Source organism: Centruroides sculpturatus, unplaced genomic scaffold (assembly GCF_000671375.1).
Source record: "Centruroides sculpturatus isolate CEXI.00-Female unplaced genomic scaffold, Cexi_2.0 scaffold855, whole genome shotgun sequence".
NCBI lineage: Eukaryota > Metazoa > Arthropoda > Arachnida > Scorpiones > Buthidae > Centruroides > Centruroides sculpturatus.
This window is the reverse complement of record NW_019385080.1, coordinates 18,319-41,084: the sequence shown is the minus strand read 5'-3', so window position 1 is coordinate 41,084 and position 22,766 is coordinate 18,319. Positions and strand designations below refer to the sequence as shown.

Here is a 22,766-nt window from a genome sequence, read left to right as displayed (position 1 = left end):
TATGCTGCCGTCTGTTCTGATATGTTTAAAAAAATAACTTTACATTATTAGAAGAGAGAAAAAAAAAAAACTTAATTTTGCTGGTCGGAATGCGTTTTTAAAAATATTGTAAATGTAATAATAAACTTTTCATTAAGTCCAGCCCCATTCGAGATATGACCCACGATCCCCTCTATCGCCCTCCCTCGAGTTCCTTACTCCGAAATTAAATAGCATCAATGCCCCTGATATGTTACCATGCAAAATTTCGTTTCTTAAACTTTACTTGCATATTAAACGACCCCCACACGAATTTTTTTTTAACTTTTTTGGATTCGGGATCTCAAAACATCGAGATTTGTAAAACACCCGAGATCCAAATTTGACGCAATTACAAGTGCTATAACAACTCAGGAAGCTTGTCTCCCAGCCTTATAGTGAGATGATATCAAATTTGTTGAGAGTTCATTAAGTTTTAATAGCTTTATTAATTTGCTAAATTTTAAATGAAATTTAAGGAATACTGAATTTCCTATTTGTTAAAATAAATTTTATTATCTAATTTTAAAACAACCACATTGTTCATATATATACATATATATATATATCAACTTTTCATTTTTCTATTGAGACTATTGTCTATGATTTTATACAAAATAGTATTAAACAGTAAAGTATTATACAGTAAAGATATAAAATATGGTTTACAAAAGTAATTCATTCTTTTCCTATTTTCAGATTTCTAAGTAAAATTATTAAACAAACATTTACTAAAAAATCTTTAATATTGATAAATATTTACATCTGTTTTTCAATAGAAAAATAGCAAACAGTTCAATTATTATTTATATACAGTATAATTATGATTTATTATCTTCTAATTTTTTAATAATTAATGACAGTCCCTGTCTTAAAGATTGATCTAATCCAACACCTCGTTTCTTTTCAATTATCTGAACTTGCTTTAATAAAATAGGAATCAAATCTGTAGAAAGCTTAGGAAATTGTCCAGATAAATCGTGCATCAGTTTAAAGACACGATTTGTCTTCCATGGTAGATTATGTTGTAAAAATGTTTGTAGAGAAGGTAACAAAAAATCAGTCCTGAAATCTAAACCAAGTTCGTTTTCACAAGTTTTAATCATTTTTAAAATAAATTCCATTAATTGTTGATTTGTTAAATTATCTTCATTTAATAGTAATTGATCCAAAAACGATGGTAGTAACTTTGATATTAAATTCTTTTTCTGTGTGAAATTTATAAAATTAAAAAGTTCGGTAAGAAAAAGAATACTTAAAGAAAAATGTTGATAAGAACTGCTTCCTCTTTTAACAAAATGATCTCTTATAACTTCAATTACAAACACCATAAATTCATCTGCAACTGTAGAAGGCAATTGTATTAAAGTTTTAAGCAAAGGATGAATCTTTGCAGTAAGATTTATTTTATCACATTTTATTAAAAATCGAGGCAAATATTGGATGACAATGTCCTTTAATTTCCTCTGTAAATATGGATCAGTAGAAAAATTAATCTTTGTTAAGCCTCGTACAAATGATGCCATATGTTCTTCAATAGATCCAAGTAGAACAGAAGGTACTTCTTTATTTTTGACATAAATCACATGTGGAAGTATGACAGTATCTATTAAAGTTGGTAATATGCAATCTGGCTTTGACTTTACATATAAAACTGGGGCACAATGTTCAACAAGAGGACTACATAAATTATAAATATGAGAAATCATTTCTCTAGAAATATTAGCAGAAGTCTTTAACAAAACTGTCAATGATAAAACAAAATCTTGTAAAGCATACTGTAAAATATTTTTCAATACTAATTTTTCTTCTGTTGAAAAATTAGGAAATTTGCAACAAAAGTGAATAAATAACTCATCATGCTTTTCACCATGATAATCAATTTGCTTTAAAAAATTAGATGGTTGTGGCAATGAAGTTAATAACCGAGTAAATTCTTGCATTTTTTTTGATGGTGGGATAATACATAAGCAACAACGGAACCATGATCTGATAACAATGTTACATTGAACTGTAGTAAAAGAACCTAAAATTTCTTTCTCTTTTAAGATTATGCATAAATAATCACATATCAAATTTGCATTAATTTTAAAATTTGATCCAAAATAGTTAAATAATTCTGAAAAGTTAAGTTTACTATTTAAAACAGGTATTTTTAGCAAAAATGAAAAGTAAGTTAAAGTAGAGGTAATCAATGCAGTCTGAGGTAAAGGTGAGGGAGTAATTGCATGTCCATACAGAAATGGAAGCACATATTCACATATCATATTAAAAATTTTAACGTAATGATCATGAATGGATGATTGAAATTTAGTAAATATTATATTTGGACATTTGTTTGTTTGGAAAATCAAGTAAAGTTTTTTCAATACAATTTCAATTGTTGATAATAATGGCCCAAGACTATTCCCTTTACATTTAGATAAAAGAATATCTAAACCTTTTTCAAAAAGTAGATATTCAGATAATGTCAATGAGTCACTATTATGTATTACATTTTGAACACCTTCAAAATATGTATTAATGAGTAACATAAGTGAATGCTGATTTTCATTTTGGCTGAAATTAATACAAACTTGATTAAAGTGATCACTTATATTGTTTGTTAAAGGTGAGATGTCGATATTTCGTTCCTGATATATTGCCATCAAAGTGAATATAGCCTTCCAAGAAATCATTTCTTTATTAACTCCCATACTACCCTTGTGAATTGTGACTGCTAAATCACACAATTTTGAACTAATATCTGATAAATCCGTAGTGTCAGCAAGAACAAGAAATAATGTAAAACAATTAAAAATTCCTATTTCTGAGAGTTCTTTCATTCGACGAGAATGAAATTTGCTGTATACTCTACCTTTAATTTGTCGCCAATAATTATTCTTATCACTACCAATTTTGCTTAATTGTAAACTTAGAAGACGTAAAAATATTTGAAATATTGTATCCGACGTTTTTATTTTATCCTTATTATTTACTATTTCTTTAATTTCTTCTAACCACAGCTGACTTGATTTGTTCGTAAAAGCCATTGATTGGATACCAAACTTTAATTGAAAAGACTCATTAATTTTCTTCAAAAAAAAATCAATTATAGGTAGAATAACGTCCATATTTGTTTCCCAACTGCTACACATTATATGACAACAATGAAGAATGCAACATATTTGTGCATCATCATTTTTTTCTAAATGAGCAGATAATGATAAGTTTATTAAACTTTGAATACTAGAATAATTTCTTTGAATTTTAATATCTAAAATATAATTACCAGTAGAATCATATTTATGTAAAGATGTGATATGTGTCAATAACCACATACAAAATCCAATAGGATTAGTACTCTTAAATGATTCAGGTTCTAAAATAAATAAATCTAGAAGAATATCATCATTGTCCACATTAGGTAAAGACAGTGATAATATTCTTTGAAACAAATAATGAATATGGTTCCAAAAGCATTTCTTTTCTTGTTTTTGTCTATAATCCAATAAGTGAATTATCATAATCCAAATTTCATAAATACAGGTGCATGTAAATGGTGTTACAGTTTGATAATCAGATGGCAATAAATTATTATGACAATTTACAGCTACAAAACATAGATCCCATAGTAGTAGTAAAATTACCTGAGAAAAAAAATCTTCACATCCAGGTATTAAAGGTCTCGAATAATCAACCATCAGGTCGAGCTTATTCTTTGTCACAACAGTATCTATAACATACAATAATTCAACGGCCGACCACCAAATATCCAAATATAAATGAAAAAGATGATACGATGCCGAAGTAGAAGCATTGCCATTTTGAGATACTCCCAAACAAATGACATGATTAGGTAAATCACTGATTCGGCCAAGAAACATCAACAATCCTCTCCACTCTTTTAAAAGAACTGTCAACAAATCCAGAAGATTGAAAGTTGAAGATGATGATAAATATTTGTATTTATAACTAGTCAAATTAAAAACAAAAGCTTTCACGTGATGTAAAAAAAGGAAGAAATTCTTTCTGATATGAAAACATTCAGATGAATTTATACCAAATAAAGAATTTTTAGAAACTTGCTGAGTAATAGCCTGCATCATAGATATGTATTTTTTAGCCATTGAGACGATTGATTCCAAATGATTTATGGTAGATGATTTGACTATTGTCATTCCAAATACTTCATAATAATCATCATCATTACTGTAATCATATAATTCGCTCCTTAATAATCTATTAAAATAACCGCTTTTTAAATAACCTTCTTCGTTCAAATTGCAATTCGTCACATTTACAGTTCCTTTGCAAGAGAAACAGCGAAATGTTCTCGAAGTGAATTCTTCCAACGGAGGCGATGATGGAGGCGTAAGAGTTGCAGAATCACTCGTTAATCCCTCCATTTTTACGAATTTTCCAAATATCTGTATATATTATTTTAAACACATTTTAACTTATCTTTACGAATCGCAAACCATATGTACCAAGAGTCGCCATTGTCGATTTTTACCGCCAACGTTTCTTATTAGTCGAGTTTAATCATCTCCCATAGACTTCGATTCGTGTGATTCTAATAAATTAAAAATATCACGTGTAAAGAATTATTTAATAATAATAGTTACAATAAATAAATTTTAAGATACATAGTACTAAATAGTTTTTAAATTGCGCCATCTGGTGTGATACTTATTTAATTTCCACTAAACGAACGTAAGAAATTTACTGATAAATAAATATTTCTCCGAATTAAAAATTATTTGATCAAATAAAGAAAAGTTTATTCTTATTATAAAATAGTTTACATGTTTGTGAATTAAACAAATGCTCTGTCAAATTTACGAGCTACAGTGGTCCTCGTATAACGTACTTAATCCGTTCCAGGTGCACGTCCGTTATACGCAATGCATTTTTCCATAGAAATACATGTTAAAACATATAATTCGTTCCGCAGCATAAAATAACCGTACCATAAAAAAATGAAAATGGAGCAGTCACCAATTATGCCGGGTAGTCAGATGTTGTGAGGAGGTGGAGGAATACTTTTTTCACACATTCATACAGATACAGACTTTTTACACATTGCAGCAAGTCTCTTTTTATTGTTTTTTAATCGGAGTCAGATTTAGAAGAGGCTACAGGAGCTTGCAGGGTCAACTCCTCTTGTTCCATCCTTTGTTTTTTGACAAGCGGGCTTCTTGAAAAACATGTCCAAGGTGGTCTGTTTCTCTCTCTTCTTCAATACTTGTCAAAAATGACGGGCAATGGTGTCATTGTAGAGATCGTTGATCCTGTTGGCCTCAGCTCTGTTTGGATAATGAGTGTTGGTAAACTCCTGAACCTCTTCCCATTTGACAAGGAAATTTTTGTCAACTTTCACTCCTTCTGATGATTTCTTGCTTTGTTTCAATTGAAATCACCTTTCTGTTCTTTTAGAAGCCATGATTTGCACAACACTTGAATAAATGTAAATACTCCCCTGCACTGAGGTGATGTACGTAATAAACAAGAGAGCAAGCCGAATCTCAACGGGAGCTCTGTACTTCAGATATACTAATAATAGAGAGGTTGAGGCGCACGTTTTAAACGTGTAAACGTGTACGTGTGACGTTCGGCGCCGCTTTCCCGTAAGCCTAAAAGTTTGACAATGATGTTTGGATAGTCGGTGGAATCACGCTCGACATTCCAAACACCATCGTCAAAATTCTAGGCTTACGGGAAAGCGGCGCCGAACGTCACACGTACACGTTTACACGTTTAAAACGTGTGCCTCAACCTCTCTAATATATTCTAATAATACTAATATATTATAAAAATAGCAGATTGTCATTGGCAACGGCAAACGAGTGGAAACATCACTCGCACTTGTTCGCAGAAAGTCCGTTGTTCGCAGCCAGTCTGTTGCTCGAGTCACGTAACGGCCAAACAGAAAGTCCATTGTTCGCAGCGTCCATTCTACGAGGCACCACTGTATATCCGTAGAATATGCAAATTTTAAATCAGACACTACAGTATTAATTTGAGGTGAAAAGCATATATTTTAAATGAAATAAATTAAAAATTGCAGCCCGACATTGCGACGATGTCACAATAAATAATTGCTCGTTAATATCGTATTTATTAAACATAAAAAAGCCTACGCTCGCCGAAACATTTTAATTCAAACAAAAACATCTGAGATTAAAAAATTATAACAATTTAGATGACATCCAAACTTTTTCATAAGGGTGTAGACAGCTGGGCGACGGTCAAGAGGACGACAGTTTTCAGCGGCCGGGTAGTGAGGGATGAGGTCTGACATATGCAGACGGATCACCCACGAAAAGACATACCGGACGGACCACCCCCCGAAAAATTCCTGGAATTTTTCGGCCCGTCCGGATTTGATTCCGGTTCCCCAGAGCGGTTGGCTGCTGCTTGACTGTTCGGCCATCCAGCCGTCAATATAAATATGGTTAAGATTTATAAGTCATACCTTATAACTCATAAGTTATGACCTATGACCTATGTGTTTTGAATTATTTCCATCTAGGAAGAAGAAATGTTTTGGAACAACGCACTGTAGCATCGTTAATTATTGTATGCCAGAAGCGGTCAACAAAGCTCATCAAAGAAAGTCAGTTCTTCGAAAATAAATTCTTTCAAAGAACTTTTATACTCTTTTGTATTAATGCATAATGTAATGTATTTTTAATTTTATGTAACTGTTCTCCATGTTTTTATGTATATTTGTTAATTTTGGAGGGTAGATATCAACTGTCCTTTGTAACTTTTCTTGTAAACTTACTTGTAAAAATAAATAATGTAACATGTATAAATATGTTTGTTAATTACAAAATCGTTTTTTAAAACTCGTTTAACTGTTAATAAGCGTGTTTCAATATCCAAGATTATTTTTGTAATTAATCAAATGTCATAATGCTGTGCATCAGATTTTGAAATACAGTACCAAACCATCAATTTTTCTTATTTTGAGACATTTGATTTTGCATTTCAACAGATTTAAAAGTATTCTTAAGTGCTGATAAGTTTAAAATTATGTTTTTAAGATCTTAGACATATAAAAATTATCACATTAATAAAATTGTATAAGCATTTTCTAAGTAAAATAATGTTTTTGTTGATTGCAAATAGACTAAAATTTCGATAATTTATTTTTGAAATTTGTTTAATTTAATATAATTAAAATTATTTGATTACTATTTAAGAAGTGTTATTGTGATTATTGTATTTGTGCTACAATTATGTGATTCAGCATGATTCTTATAGTAGATATGATTGATATGAACCAAACACATTCAATAAAATATATAACGTATAATTTTATATACTCTGCGTTGCAGTTTTATTCAAACAACAGTAGCCAATATTTCTTAATTACAGTATTTTCCATGTTAATTGACCCCTTTGCTAAATTTCTGGCTGCATTACTGGGTAGTATAGACTCTAACTTAGAAATTGACAAAAAAATTGAAATATTACATAAAATTAAAAATACAATATTGTGAATTTTGAAAATTTTACAAAATAATAATCTCTCTATGACTCATCTTGTTGAAATGAGAGCTTAATAGTTCCAATGAACCATAAAGTGATGTTAGCAGACTATAAATTTCCAGCAGGACCAACCACACCAGCAAAGTCTATGGGGAAAAATAAAGCAGTGTGTATGCTCACAAGCAGCTTCTAACCCATGGGTGTCTGCAAAATAGTTTGTCAAAATATCTGTTTCTCATGTCAGGCAGCTGAATTATAACTACCCAGCTTTAGGTATATAAGCATCCATGTCTGTGGAGATAATAAAAGTGGTTGTTTCAGGTTTACAGTGTGATGTTAGTACATATGTCATGTATTAACAAGGTTCTTATTCAAAGATTAGGTAGAGGTTCATATTCAAAAAATTTGCATCTTCCTTGGCCACCAGTAAGAAATGCAGCACTGACCCAAATACAGCTACTGCATCATAAATGCCACCACCTCACTCATACAAAATGGACAGTGCCCACTAATCAGGCCAACAATGCTTCAGCAACAGTCCAGCAACTGATCATCAAGGCAGGAAAACCATGCCAGCAGATGAAGCAGACTCAAGAAAGAAATGAAATCATTTGTACTCTGATACAAAACATGAGATAGATATGACAGTATGCAGATACATAACAAATTCATACAAAAATATACCCATATCTCACTGTTACAAATAGTTGTTGATCAGAAAACAATTATACGTAACCACCTTATTCCACAAACAATGCTTGATCTCATCACACAAGTTGCATAAAAGATACACTAACACAGAAACACTAGATCACATGGAAGATCAAACTCTACACCAAACATTTTACATACACAAACAATCCACATAACATGCCAAAATTTATTACATAGGGTATCACATACATGAAACCCAAAAATGACTATACCAGAGATCCAACACAAAAGACCAATACATCCCTACACTACAAAATTCTCACTTCATGCATTACAAACATAATATACATATCATGTAGAACAAAAATGCTTTTGTATAAACCACATGAGATGGAAAAAAGTTACTTATAAATTTTGTCATTCTACAAGCACACAAACAGAAAACTATACATGCCATACATAAATTACAGGAAGGTATTTGACAGTATCCCGCTCATAGGTTTTGCACACATTACAATTGTACAAAATGAATCCAACACTCATTACTATAGATTGACAGTAGTTAATATATAATAGTTAATTACTAATCTAAATTTCTAGTTAGTTTCAATTACTTATTAATTTTCCTTTTAGTCACTTCCCAAAAATATTGCTTAGGAATGATCTATTGTAGATTTATTTATCAAAATGAACATTTCTTGCTTTTTGTGATCAATTCAATTTTTGGCAAAGATAAGTTTGGTTTAATTTTATGCATATTTTGAACAAGTATAGCATTTTTATATTGTTAATTGGTCATTTTTGTTTCAATTTGACATTTAAGTTTTGCTATCTTTTGCCAAAAGAAAATACATGGCTTGTTATGTACATATATTTTTATTTCTTTTTTCATATAAAATCAAGAATTTGGAAAAGTTAGTTTGAGTATGTTACACAACTACCAGTGTGTAAAGAATGCATTTTTAGAATAAAACACTATCCATACCATCATTACTGCAATGGAATACCTCTTTTTCTTGTCAAGACAAATACTTAGACAATGCAGTGTGTAAGATGAAAAATTTGCATTCTTGAGATATCAGTTTAAAAAAAAGAAACAAGAGTGTTAAATAATGAGGATGAAATGAAAATAATTCTTATGTTAATCCAGTGTAGTTTTTTTTTTACTTTTGAGTAGTTTAAATGTAGCTAACTAGTAGATATAATTTATAAAAGTATATAAAAATTTTATTTTTAATCAAATAATGTATTATACAATAATTTAATAAACAATTTTCAGACATAAATATGCAAAAAGGATATATATAAACTAATGTTAAAATTCTTAATGAACATTACACAATACAATTATCATCATTTGCTTTTAGAATATTATTATTCTACCTAAGATTAAATTCTTATATCACAATCACATACTGTTTAATATCTTGCATGAATAAGTTTTGTGAAGATTTTATTTTATATGTATCTGTCTGTTCACCTACATTTAAAATAAGAGTTTTATTTATACAATTCTGATGATGAAGTGGAAAATATTTCATTTTATCTACTTCAACGATGCTTGTTCCAATGAAATGACAGCAGTAGCAAGTTCATTGGCTTTGTTTACTCCAAACATAAATGTCTCAACTAAAAAATACAAAATATTCATAAATAAATAATGTTTAATCATTCCTAATATATAAATGTAAATTAGTAATTAAAAATAATACTTACTTCCATTAGATTTAGCAATTTCTTTCATTTTGTCTAAATAATCAGAAAATTCTTTTAATTTCTCTTTCATAACTATTTGGTCATCTAATTCTTGTTTTAAAATTGCTTTCTTTTGTTGATTCTAAGAAAATAATAATAATAATAACATATATGCTATTAGGTAATTATTATTATGATTATCTCTTATAGTAATATGAAAATGCAAAATCTACTTGAATTATTTTCTGTTTTAATGTTTCAATTTCTTGTGAGAGATGGTTATGATCTTCAACAGAATGAGAGTTCTGATGAACAGAATCTTCTGGTAAAATTACATTTTCAGGAATATGAAGAACATTTGCCATTAAATATACCTATATAGAAAAGAAGATAAAATTATTTTTAATAACTGAAACTAAAAGTTTGTTTAATATTGTTGTAAACACTTTGTTTACAAAGTTTACTTTATAAACAAAGTCGAATGGGCTCAATTCAAACTCCAAACGAGACAGATGGGACCTTATCAGAGCCGGAGAGCATACCCAAAGGAGCAAAAAAGTCAAAGGAACCATACCTCTACAAACGACCCTTGCCGAGATATGCCCTCTCAAAAACAGGTTGCACAAGATCGCAAGTTGCATCACTCCACTAAGACCATTGCGTTTAACCATTTAGACCAAACGACCGTACCGGCTTCAAGTAGCCCATTCGACCGTTCGCGGAGTACTCGACCCCACCCGGGTATTGACGTGCAAGCAACAGTGAGCACTGAAGCACACAACTACATGCAGAGCATTGGTCAAGGCTCGCCTTGACAACATGGAGAACGGAGAATAGGCAGTATACCAATACACATTAAAAACTGACCTTTGGAGGAGAATATCTTGCAAAGGGTATGGTTCCTTTGACTTTTTTACTGGTACAGGGGATGTGCAATTCTCAGAAGTGCAAAACCCCTCATTCAGAGCTTATATCTTACCGTAGGACGGATTATGTTGTATTATTCATCGAATATAGATATAAAATTATTGAGATAATTCCAAAATAAATAATTAGGTGTTTCAAAGAACATGATAATTACCCATTAATTATTAATTAATTAAATTAACAACTACATCACATTTATTTTTCTTGTCATATTATCTTAAATTAATTTTTTTTAAATCTGCTTACTTCTAATTTATCAAAGGCTTTATTTAAGTATTCTGTCAGACGTTGGTGAATAGACTCTGATCCGACTTTAATCTCTTCTTCTGTCATTACATCGCCATACTAATTATAATTCAAACAGATAAATATTTAACTCGTATTCAAAAATTATTCAGTTCTTACAAAGCATTACCTTCTGCGAGAGATGTTCTTGAACTTCGCTCAGCGAATTCCGAGTGTAATCATAAATCGCATTATACACTAGAAAAAGAAATGAACGTATATTAATATGTGCGTGTATTTCTGAGGAGATATTACCTCACAACTTACTGCCATCGGTAAATGCTCTAGTAGGAAAGCCAAAAAACTGAGCTTCGTATTCTGCCTCGTTAAACTCTTGAATTACCGATGTCGAAAGATTAGAGTTCGATAGATCTTCCATTTTGAATCAAAATTTCCGCCTTTTTATCTTTAGTGTTGCCAAATCGCAAAACTTTTTTGAAATTAATTTTAATTTTATGCTATTTTAAATTCTGACTTCTTACATTTTATCCCTCTGTTTAATTAATTGATTTATATACAAAATTGTAATTCAGAAAATATCATTATTTATCAATAAAATATAATTATGTCGGCAGGATGGAAGCAATTATTTTTGAAAAGGAGTCACACGAATTTTATCCGTAATTTAACAAGTTTATCTTAAAATATACTTTTTTTAAAATACAAGTTTAATAAAAAAAAAAAACGGCCGAATAGCCGAGCGGTTAATTAATCCTACCGGAGCGATGTCAACCTACTGCTTTGGAACTCAAGAATTTTCGGGGGTTAATATCAAACTTTCGATTTTTATTTGGAAACCTTTTTAGACGATTTTTTTATTTTATTTTTATTAAAAGATAATTATTTCATATTTATAATTTAATTATTAATCGATTATTGTTTTGTATACGTACTGTACTAAAATTTTATGGGTTGGCAACGTGTTTTATTTATGAAAATTATCACGATGAGATCTTCAGAGAGGAAGATTTAAATTACTTAAAAGCATTTTGTTTAATTCGTAGAAAAATATATAGTGAAATGTAAGAACATATTTAAAAATAGGTAATTAAGTTTGGCCACAAAATAAGAATGTATTAATAATTAATTAATTAAATTTCAGATGCGTATACTGTTATGCCAATAGGGTGAAAAGATAAAGATTAACCCAAGTCAGTTTCAATGTCGTCAGAATCAGGATCTTGACTACCATCTTCTGGTTTAAAAAAGCTGGGTATGATACTAATTAATTAGGTCAAACTTTATCTACGTGCATCGTCATGGCCGCACAGTGGGGACCCACATTCTGACCTAACCTAACTAACCTATTCTAATTAATTACCGATAATTTGGTAATTTATTAGAATAGGTTAGTTAATAAATTACCAAATTATCGGTAATTTATTAGAATAGGTTAGGTTAGAATGTGAGTCCCGCTGTAGCCATGACGGTGCATGTAGGTAAAGTTTAACCATTAATTATAAATGTAAAACCTATCATCACACTCTAAACATACCCACATATATTCCTTATCCGGTAATTGTTTATAAGCCATACACCAATATTTTCTCACTTAATTTTACAAAGGAGACATACATACTAAACATGTCCAAAACACAGAATATTTGAGTGGCCACTTATTTAAAAAATTCTATAAACAAAAAAATCATAGGACTACTAACTGACTCTGCATCATTCCAGCCGTCATTGCTTCAGCTTGTTTTCTACCATTTTAAATATAGCTATAATCCATATAATTAAGCTCAGTATTTTGAGTTTTACTAATTGCCCTTTGGTTGATAAGCTCTCAACTTTCCCGTGCTAGGAATTTGACAAATATTTATAATTTTATTTATGAAAATGTTCCCATGAACCTTGAAATGCTGTCCAACTTGGCAATTTTAAGTGATAGAATTTTAATTAAATTTCTCACCTGTCATTCTAAATTACATTACCTCATATAGTACAGTATTTTAACATGTTTCCCTTGCTTTTCCATCCAGAATTTATTTCAGACTGAAATTTGTTTTTAACAGCACTTTTGTTCTTTGGGATTTATTTGATTATCAGGCTTCATTGAGGAAACATGATAAATGATAAAAATATATTTTGAAAATTGCAAAAATAATTACAAATATTCTTGGAGTATCTCTACTATTACAAGTGTGTGTAAAGAAATGGTTCTTTTATCTAATATTGTATGTGATTAAAACTATTATTGCAAATATGTTAGGATATAGTATTAATGACTGTTGTTAAAGAAAAGAAAGAAAATAAAAAATATTTTGAGATTTCTACTGTCAGAATAGTCAGGTAATAAAACAAAAGCACAAATCACTTTAATAAAACTCAATGGGATAGAAATATTGTAATATAGAATACAATTATTCTGGCTTAATTCAGATTTATAGTTATTATTTTATGCTGGTAATTTAATTCACTTAGGATCAGTTGATTATAAAGAACTTCTACATTACTTTTGTAAACTGAAAAACAATTTATAACAAAAATATTTAAAAAATTAGAATGCATATTACGATTCTAAATAAGCTAGATAATCTGATTTTCTTATATTTTAATATTTTCAGTTTTGGTATTGTCATATTTTTTAATAATTAAAACATTTTATTTTCAGATTTCAAGCATGATTTAGTAAATTTTACTGAAATATGAGCATCTTGCAGTTTTTTAAGAAGAAAAAAAATGAAGTATCAGAATTTTCATGTACTTCTAGTAATACTAACTCATCAAAAAGTTCCTGCTATTTTGTTGCACATAAATATTCATCCACAGTAGAACACGATGATGATGATGATGGATTAGGAGAAGCAATGACATTAAGTCTTAGTTCTCGACTAAAGTTAAAACGAATAAGGAGTTCTGAAGCTATTAATGTATCAAAAGAGAAGAAAATATATAATGAGATAGAAAAAGAAACTAGCTTAGTATCTGAAGAAAATAAAATTTTTGCAAATAATTTATTAAAAAAAAACATGTGCAATTCTGAAAATGTTACTGAAGAAAATACTGCAATGAGAAAACATTCAGAATTAGAAAACTCTCCTGTGAATAAAAATGATAATCATGAAATGGATAACATACCTTATTATTTGAAAAATTTTAAATATATTTTGGATTGTGTGTTTCAAAATGAAGATTATGCTAGACTTTTTAATGAAGAAGATCAAATTATCATACAGAAATTTAACAGTTTATCAGGTAAGAGTTATTTGGATTTGTAATTTAATAAGAATAGCTTTTTATCATCCTGCAGAAAAATATGTATAAATCATTAAGTTTTTAATAAATATTTTATACAAATCAACAGTGCTATGGTATATACAAGTGATATGTTTTTAATCCATAAACTGTTTAATAAAAATTATTAAAATGGAACAGATATAACAATATGTAAAAAGTTTCTTCTTCTAGTTATGAAACTATAGTCTATTTATCCTAACTTGGCAGCTACTGTAAACAAAGATTCTGTCATATTAATCCGCCGAAGATTTTCATTGGTCAAATCACAATCGGAAGTGGCTCGACACGTGTTGACCAGTTAAGCCCCTTTCTCTGCACGTGTTAAAGTAGGTCAAAGTTGTCACAACAATTTAAAAATTACCGAGATAATACAATACTTAGAAAAGTTATTATAGCTTACTTTAACATTTTTACGTAGCCGTTTAAATTATTTCCATCGTTTAAATATAGTTTGTCAAAAATTATTATTAAATATATATTATTAAGACTTACAGAAAACATGTATGAATTTATCTATGTTATATTTATATAAATAAAAATTTTTTAAAATAATTATAGTGTAAACTTACCTTATTAATCATCTGTATCAGAACATAGTTGCTCAAAGTAATCATTTATATCGCTTTCGTCACTACTTGTGTTAGACTGAATAATCAGTTTTTCTACAACAGTTTCTGAAATCTCATCAAGTTCCCACATTCGTTGTTCTTCTTTTTCTATATGTTCAATACATTTTCTCCATCGTTCTTCATTTATTTGTTCGATAGCTTCATTCATTAAAATTCGCACATCCGACAGTTTGAATGTTGTGTTGTGACGTGCGATGTAACCTTTCATATCTGCCCATATCAATTCAATAGGATTTAAATTACAATGATACGGAGGTAAACGTAACACGTCGATACCTATTTCTTTGGCCATTTCGTCAATAATATATTTATCGTATTTATGTTTTATTTTTTTAACAATATCCAAAAGTTCTATTTTCAACATTTTGTCGTTATGACGAACCCTATTTTTTTCCAACCAAGAAATTATGTCAGCTTTTTTCCAACTACAATTTGGAATCTTCTCAATTTTAGCTGAGTGATATGGAGCATTGTCCATGACAACAACAGCATTACTTTCTAATTTTGATAATATTTTTTCAAACCATTTTTTGAAATTATTGCTATCCATTTCTTCATGGTAATCTTTTGTCGACTTTGATTCAAATTCATACAGACCACCATTCAGAAAACCTGTATTGCTGCCTATATGAACAACAACTATTCGTTTCCCCTTTCCAGAAGGATTTTTCAATCCAGTAGATCGTCCAGACATAAAAGCTTCGCGATAAGACGTAATTGAACAATCCTTCCATACTTTATTCTTGGTATGGCCCGCATTAATCCATGTTTCGTCCAAATAGTAAATTTTACGGCCTAAAGAACGCATTTCTCTTATTTTTCGTAGATATTGTCTTCGCCATAAAATGATATCGTCTCTTTCAATTAATCTACTATTTCTGTTTCGGTTCGTATATTTAAAATTAAGTAATTTTAACAAATTATATATCGTAGATCGAGTAAAGTCTGGTAAATCTGGATCGTCATTAACAGCCTGTAATACCTTATCTACAGTAGGTAATTCGTTTAAAAAATAAAAATTGTGTACTTTACCTCTAATGGCACATTTTGTGAATTCGTCATATTTGTCAACGAGTTGAGTACGCTTACGGGTTTTCGAAGGAGTTATTACTTTACCATTAGTAAAATATTCTTTACGAATTCTGTAAATGCTCCGTTCTGATATCCCTGTTGTCTGTGCTACCATTTTCACTAAATCCTTCACGCAGACTTCTGGATTCGTTTCAGTTAAAGAATTAAACAAATTTAATACTATTTGTTTATCCGAGCTCCTCAGCGATTTTCCTTGCCGATGTTTAATCGTATTTACATTCAAGTTTTCCATTTTTGTAATTCAACAACACAATTTGAAATAACGGTAGTTATTGCAATGAATGGAAAAAGAAACAAAAACATTATAGTGCGCATGACCGGAAAAAGTTTATTTCTAATGATTCAGAATGTGCAAATATTTATTAAAATAACAACTTAACAAATATGAAATAATAACATTTATAATCATTGCTAAGTGAATAGCATTTCATTAATGATTTTATAAATAACGAAGAACTATTTTCTGCGGACGAATGAGATGCAATACGATTTTTAATTGATGGACATGGGTTTAAACCAATAAACAAAGGGAGGTGTGTCTTAGTTTGTTTACAGTAGCTGCCAAGTTAGGATAAATAGACTATAGTGATCTTTATTATGTCTCTCTTAATTATCCACAATATGGAGACCAAGATTAAGACACTAGTTAAAATAGGCAAATAAAATGCAGTGTTTTAATCTTGGTCTCTGTTTATTGTTGATGCAATGAAGAGGTGATATAGATATGATAGAGATAATTAAGAGAGAGGTGATAATGATCACTAGTCTCATGATTGAAAGTGAAAGTGATATATCAGATCATGATATAGAGCAAGCATATACACATCCATGTTGGTTGGAGTACATTTATTGTAAAAAAACCATTATTTCTGCTGAAGTTTATTATTATGATTTATTAATCATATGATAAAATAGTAACATATTCTATATTCATATATACTATACATTATAGATATTATAAAAATAAACTTTTTATAACTGAAAAGTTATTTTAACTATAAAAAATATTTAAAACTTTGTAATACAAGGATTACTCTTAAAGTTCTGGATGTGGAAAATGTATTGGGTATACAGCAACATGAACAACATTGTGTATGTAAATCCAATTCATGATCATCAAGAGATCATGAGTCATTTATTCTGTCACTGCCTGCAAGCACATGAAATGGAAGTGGTGCCATTTTGACTTGAAGAAACAATGGAGGTGACTGATGAGAATTTTTGGGTGATGATGATTTATGTGAGAGCTGAATTTAATGGGAAAAAATTTAAGAAAACCTCTATTATAATCATTATAAAGTTCTTGTTCAAACTAAGATAACTGTTCCTTTCAAAAAATCACTGAATAACTTTGCGATAAACTGTTTCCCATGGACTTAGTTCCTTATTCGGAGTGACACATTCAATGTGTCACATTGACTCAACGGGTGAAACTTGTTGATTAGACCCAAAATACTAAACCTCTGAGTGAGTTAGTGGAAAAAACCCAGAAGAGACTCCCATATAAAAAAGAGGGGGCGATGACGCTTGAGGCTCTCTCGTCATCAATTGCAAACTCTTTGGTGTGTGTGTGTGTGTGTGTGTGTGCGCGCATCCCATTGTTGCTGTTCCTGTACTCAATCTGGATTATTATCTGAACTCCAACTGGATTTATATCTTTATTACCTGACTCTAAGGATGCGACTATGCAGACGCAAATTTAGAGCGAGCGAGAGGTTGCGAGCGATTTAGTTTTCGCAAAGGAAAACCATGCACAAATGAGAAGTGAGAAATAACGCTAGCGAGAATGAATTTCTGGTTTTCTCACTTATCTGACAGGTTTTGATATTTATCGCGTCTCGCCTCTTCTCGCCACATATTCTCACTTTCTCGGAAAATTCGCTCGCTCGCGTCTGCATAGTCACACCCTAACCCTTCAGAAGCTAATCTCAACAAAGATTCCTACAGAAGACCTACTTGGACTACAGCTATTTGTCGACGTGCAAATGTTTTGTAAACTCTCTCTCTCTCGAGCTGTTAAGATTCCTTTGAACTCCTTATTAATAAGTGTCTGATAAATAATGCTGTAAATCATCTTCCTGAATAAACGGTACTTGTTACATGAATAACCTTGTGGAGTGCAGTTCTTCCAGGTATCACCCCTCATCTCCATTCCAATATATGCAACCAATTCCTTAGCTTCCACAAACATGACCACTTGCATGACAACTGACTTAACAGTCATCGAAATTTCTGTGTTCAACTGACACGGTGGTGTCCATCCTGACAGGGTGCCAAAGAGGTACCAACCTCGTGGTCACAATTTATGATTTTAAATCTAGTTTGTCTAAGTCAATGTCTCACATATGTTTGCAATGTCCAAGTCAGGTTCACACTCATGATTTCTTATCATTTAGTGTTTTCTGAATCTAGACATGCAAAAACATTTGTTCTTTAATTAAGATGCACTTTACCATATCTCCTTAAACCTTTTTCTATCAGAAGAAACTGTTATTTTCTTGTTTCTCATTTCTCCAGACACTTGTCAGGACAGGACTTTCTTTTTGTGGTTCAGTAAACTTTGGCATGGCAGAATGAGTCTGAAAGATAAAGCTAGAAGTAATTGTCCCTCAATTGTACCTAGGTTATAAGTTATCTGGTGGTCATAGTCAGGAAGGATACCCAAATAACTTATAGGAAGATTATGAACACCTTGCAATTGAATCATCAGTGTGTGCATGAAATTATGCATGCACGCACACACTTTTTCCTAAGGAATGTTTCACATCACTGAGTGTCACATTCTCATTGAAGAGCAAAAGAGGTTCTTGTGGAATGGTGTTATGAAATGATTGAAAAATTTTCAAATGGAAAATCAAAATGTTTCTGAAATGGCATTACTGGAGATGGAACATTTGTCTATCAGTAAGACAGAAACAAAGCAGGAAACTCAAGTTTTGGATTTTCATGATGAGGAAGTTCCTCTGAAGATTAAGCATCCAAGAAATGTTGGTCAACAAATTGTTACCATGTTGTTTGGAAAAACTGGACATATTTGCTCCATTTTGCTGGTGGGAGAAAAAGACTGTTACTGCTGAATAGTGCACCACTGTTTGCTTAACCAAGGCCTTTGAGATTTGCAAGAGGTGACTAAAAACCAGACTGTGAAGTATTAATCATGAAAACACATCTGCCCAAATGGCCATGAAGATCATTGAGTTTCTGAATGAGTAAAAATTACAACTGGTATATGATTTATCCTTTAGTCCTGATCTGGCAACTTACAACTTTTTCTTTTCAAAAGCAAAGGAGGGCCTCTGTGAACACCATTTGGGTTGCCAGAAGTTCCTGTAAATGTATAAAGAGATTGGTTGGTGGCAATTCCTGAAGAAGAATGGTCTCTGTGTTTCCAGTAATGGTTTGACCAGAACAACAATTGCATTCAGCACCATGGAGACTACTTTGAGAAATTTTGAATCTGAAAAGTTTTATGCAAAACTTTCATGTATCCAGAAACATTCCAGTGACCTTCAAAATTATTACAATTATTAATGTTATAATGAAATACTGTATTAGCATTTAGAAATTTTTGTTTTAGTGCTTTTATGAAATTTATTAATAATTTATAATCAGTATTATTTATTCTCGTAATTCATTTACAGATCCAGAACAGAAATTATTTGTTCGACTATTTCAAAGAAAGAATAAATGGTTTCGATCTAGTAAATTAGATTATTCAGAAATTGCAACTAACATTAAAGCAGTTTTACATAATTTGTACATAAATAATTTTTTGTTAGATGGTAAGTATTTTTATTCTGAAATTTATAATAATAAATATATATAAAATAATTAAAAAAAAATGCTAAATTATTTCATAATAAGAATACTGTTTCTAGATTATGCAGTTTTAAAAGTTAAAAATAATTTTTATTTTTAGTAAATATTTAAAATATATATTCTCTACATCAGATTAGTAGTGTCTTGCCGCTGTATATTATACTTTTCCTGTAAGCAATTGTGTCATGCTGGTCATCTATCTAACTCCTTTTGGAGGAAATTTTTGAATTTAAATAACATGATTTTGCATTGGACATTTGTATATACTTAATGGAGTCCCTGCTCTTAAGCATTTCATATCTGGTCTAATCTTTCATCTATCTAACTTTACTCCAGAGATTAAGGATGGACAGATGGATGACAGTGGAAATTTATAGGTTACAATTGTTTCAAATTGCAGCCCAAAAACAAAATAGAAAAAAGAAGGATATCTAGTTATGTGACAGTCTAAATGACTACAAGTAATTATAAGTCATGTAATGATCAAATCAACTGAGATAGAATAAACAAGATGTGATTCAAAAACAAATTCATAACAGACAAAATTTAAAAGAAAGAAAAAAAAAAATACATTTTTTTATTTGAAAAGGAGCAGCTAGATATTTTAGATACAATGAAAGATGTGTAGCTGCAAAAATAAAAAATGCATGGTTATTTGGACCAATATGCAACCTCAAAGGTTAAAGAAGTAATTTCAATACAAACATGAACATTTCTGATAACCAATTATCAGAATGTAATAAATGTATAGAATGTTATTTGAGTTACAGTAGAGCATTGTTTATCCGAATCAGTTGGGGACTAGGGTTGTTCGGATAACTTATTTTTCGAATAACCAATTATGTACGAAAAAATATATTAACCTATCCCATGTTGAAATTTTTCTCTGTTGTGTGTCGCTTTGTGTTGAATTTTTGTCAATGTTAAGCCTAACGAAAACTTTCTAAAATAATAATTGTGGCTATTGTATCGTTAAAAATTATTTTTTTATTTTGTACAAACAAAATAAATATATTGAAAAATATAAAAACCAAAAAAAATATACTTAGAAGTTGATCTAGTGATAGTATCAAAAACGTTTGATTCAGCACGACACACAGTCCTCAGAAAAACACCACTCAAAAGTGCCAGTGCTGCCAGCTAAAACACACACATCAATAAAAAAAATATTGGAGTAGCGCCACAGCACTAGCGAAAACTTAAATTTGCCAAATGGAATGCTTTCGGATAACCAACGCTCTACTGTATTTAACTTTTTAATTTATTCTTAAACTGAAATCAATAATTTAGAATCATATAAAATGTTAATATAGTATATTGCTTAATTATTTCAGTTAAAAATATTGATGATGTAGAATGTGCATTGAACTTACTAACAATTCCTGAATTGAGAAATCTTTGTAAAATGTTCCAAATAAAACTTTTTCAAAAAGGAAAAAAAGAAATGATAGCCACATTGATTAAACAAGGAAGACAAAATAGATCAATTTTTTCATTTGGAGATATTACTAATGTACTTCTAAAAAGGTATTTATACTTTTGACAATATTATAAATTAATGTATACAAATAAGCAAGTAATTACTGTATTTACTCTAAGATGCATCTTAATTTCTACATATGCACTGATGGACTTTTTAATTGACAACTTGAGAGAAATTTAAGTCAGCAGAAATGTTCAGTATTTATTACAAGTAAAGTAACTTATGTAATGGAAACTGGCTTCACAGTCAGTCATTTAAGTGGTCATCTCTCTGTAACAGCCAGTTTTTGAAAGTACTGATTTTTTGTTCTATTGATTTCAATGAGAATGTTTGTCGATTGAACATTTGAATGCTTAATTCAGCCAGCTGTCAGCAATTTGCTGCACATTTTTTAAGTTAAACTAGGTAGCCAGTTAATTAAAACTAAAAATAATTAAAACTCTGGCCTTTCCACCAAAATCAAACCAAATTTGTTGAAGAAGAATTAGCCATTCACATTTTTTGTGTGAGAGTTTAATGCTTTTTCAGAAAATTAGTTTTTCTTACAGAAGAAAAATTAATTTTTTAGATTTTTTATGCAGAAATTCTAAAAATATGTTTTTAAAATTAAATCAGTTACAATTATGTATAATCTAATAATTAAAAGTAATAATAAGTAAACTTTTATTTTATACAAATATATTTATTACTAGCTGCAAGGACCCGCTTCACTGGGTTTTTATTTGTGGGCAAAAAGTAACGATAGTGAAGATTAAGATAATTACATTATAGCCAATCTTACCCGTTTTCACAGAATGCAAGAATTAGGTCCCCTGTTTCCAGACTAATTAGAGAATTTTTACGTCCAGTCAAACGAACTATTTTCAATTTGATCAATTTTCTGGAACGTTTACAATCATTCTATAACCGAACCAATTCGAATATGAATTCAAATTCGAAAATTTTTAAAATCGAAATAGAAAATCTTCCACTTTCAACCCCACTTTCAAGCCCATATCTCCCACACCCTTATAGCTATCCTGCTAGAAATTTACAGAAGAGTAAACTGGAAACTGAACCATACTCAACAGCATATGAAATTTAAATCAATAATTCTTATTGAAATTCATTTCATACATTAATTACAGCAATTGATTATGTATCACAAAGAGCTGACTAAAGTTTCAGAGAGTTGTCAAAGCTTATCAAATGCAGTGTTCAATGGAGTGACCATTGTGCAGAATCAAAAGCTGATACTGCAACAAAATTTATGTTTAAATTTTTATAAAATTTTCAATTAACTAGAAAACAACAATCAGAGGGTTTTATGAAATAATTTTAAAATATTATTATTAATTATTATTACAGTAGAGTGTCGGTTATCCAAAAGCATTCCAGTCAGCAAATTTAAATTTATGCTAGTGCTGTGGTGTTGTAGTACTCCCCTCTCCCTGCCAACCTAAACT

The 22,766-nt window shown here is 30.2% G+C and overlaps 3 protein-coding genes across 7 annotated transcripts in view; 1 reads left to right on the top strand and 2 right to left on the bottom strand.

Moving 5' to 3' along the window:
- Positions 1 to 561: 561 nt before the first annotated feature.
- On the bottom strand, positions 562 to 4,432 carry LOC111634367 (protein MMS22-like). The gene has a single exon (XM_023379130.1). It carries the CDS (start codon positions 4,404 to 4,406, stop codon positions 840 to 842), a length of 3,567 nt encoding a protein of 1,188 aa, XP_023234898.1. The 5' UTR covers positions 4,407 to 4,432; the 3' UTR covers positions 562 to 839.
- Positions 4,433 to 4,515: 83 nt separating this feature from the next.
- On the bottom strand, positions 4,516 to 11,730 carry LOC111634368 (protein MIS12 homolog). Of its 2 annotated transcripts, XR_002758191.1 has the most exons (7): positions 11,326 to 11,730; positions 11,189 to 11,256; positions 11,020 to 11,118; positions 10,080 to 10,220; positions 9,868 to 9,988; positions 9,636 to 9,780; positions 4,516 to 4,573 (listed from the first exon to the last, which is right to left on the bottom strand). XR_002758191.1 is itself a non-coding variant. In XM_023379131.1 (6 exons), exons 1-6 carry the CDS (start codon positions 11,435 to 11,437, stop codon positions 9,698 to 9,700), a joined length of 624 nt encoding a protein of 207 aa, XP_023234899.1. In that variant the 5' UTR covers positions 11,438 to 11,728; the 3' UTR covers positions 9,413 to 9,697. The 2 variants fall into 2 exon arrangements, 1 of the variants encoding a protein (XP_023234899.1); XM_023379131.1 differs by lacking the exon at positions 4,516 to 4,573 and having other exon boundaries at positions 9,413 to 9,780; positions 11,326 to 11,728.
- A 215-nt stretch (positions 11,731 to 11,945) lies between these two features.
- LOC111634366 (fanconi-associated nuclease 1-like) overlaps positions 11,946 to 22,766 on the top strand; it is a 29,051-nt gene continuing 18,230 nt past the window's right edge. The window contains exons 1-5 of one of the 4 annotated variants that reach the window (XM_023379125.1): positions 11,984 to 12,080; positions 12,161 to 12,291; positions 13,673 to 14,256; positions 19,661 to 19,801; positions 21,173 to 21,365. In XM_023379125.1, the coding sequence (XP_023234893.1) occupies positions 13,707 to 14,256; positions 19,661 to 19,801; positions 21,173 to 21,365 (884 nt within the window). In that variant the 5' untranslated portion in view covers positions 11,984 to 12,080; positions 12,161 to 12,291; positions 13,673 to 13,706. Of the gene's footprint in view, positions 12,103 to 12,160; positions 12,292 to 13,672; positions 14,257 to 19,660; positions 19,802 to 21,172; positions 21,366 to 22,766 lie in introns of all 4 variants that reach the window. The other 3 variants (XM_023379124.1, XM_023379126.1, XM_023379127.1) reach the window with 3 other exon arrangements.

Bases quoted from the DNA above. Each gene is read 5' to 3' on its own strand.
- LOC111634367 (XM_023379130.1), bottom strand. From the start codon at position 4,406: ATGGAGGGATTAACGAGTGATTCTGCAACTCTTACGCCTCCATCATCG.
- LOC111634368 (XM_023379131.1), bottom strand. From the start codon at position 11,437: ATGGAAGATCTATCGAACTCTAATCTTTCGACATCGGTAATTCAAGAG. The intron at 11,119-11,188 runs GTAATGCTTTGT...AATTATAATTAG, and splicing joins AAGAACATCTCTCGCAGAAG to TATGGCGATGTAATGACAGA. The intron at 9,781-9,867 runs GTAAGTATTATT...TGTATTTTTTAG, and splicing joins AATTGCTAAATCTAATGGAA to TTGAGACATTTATGTTTGGA.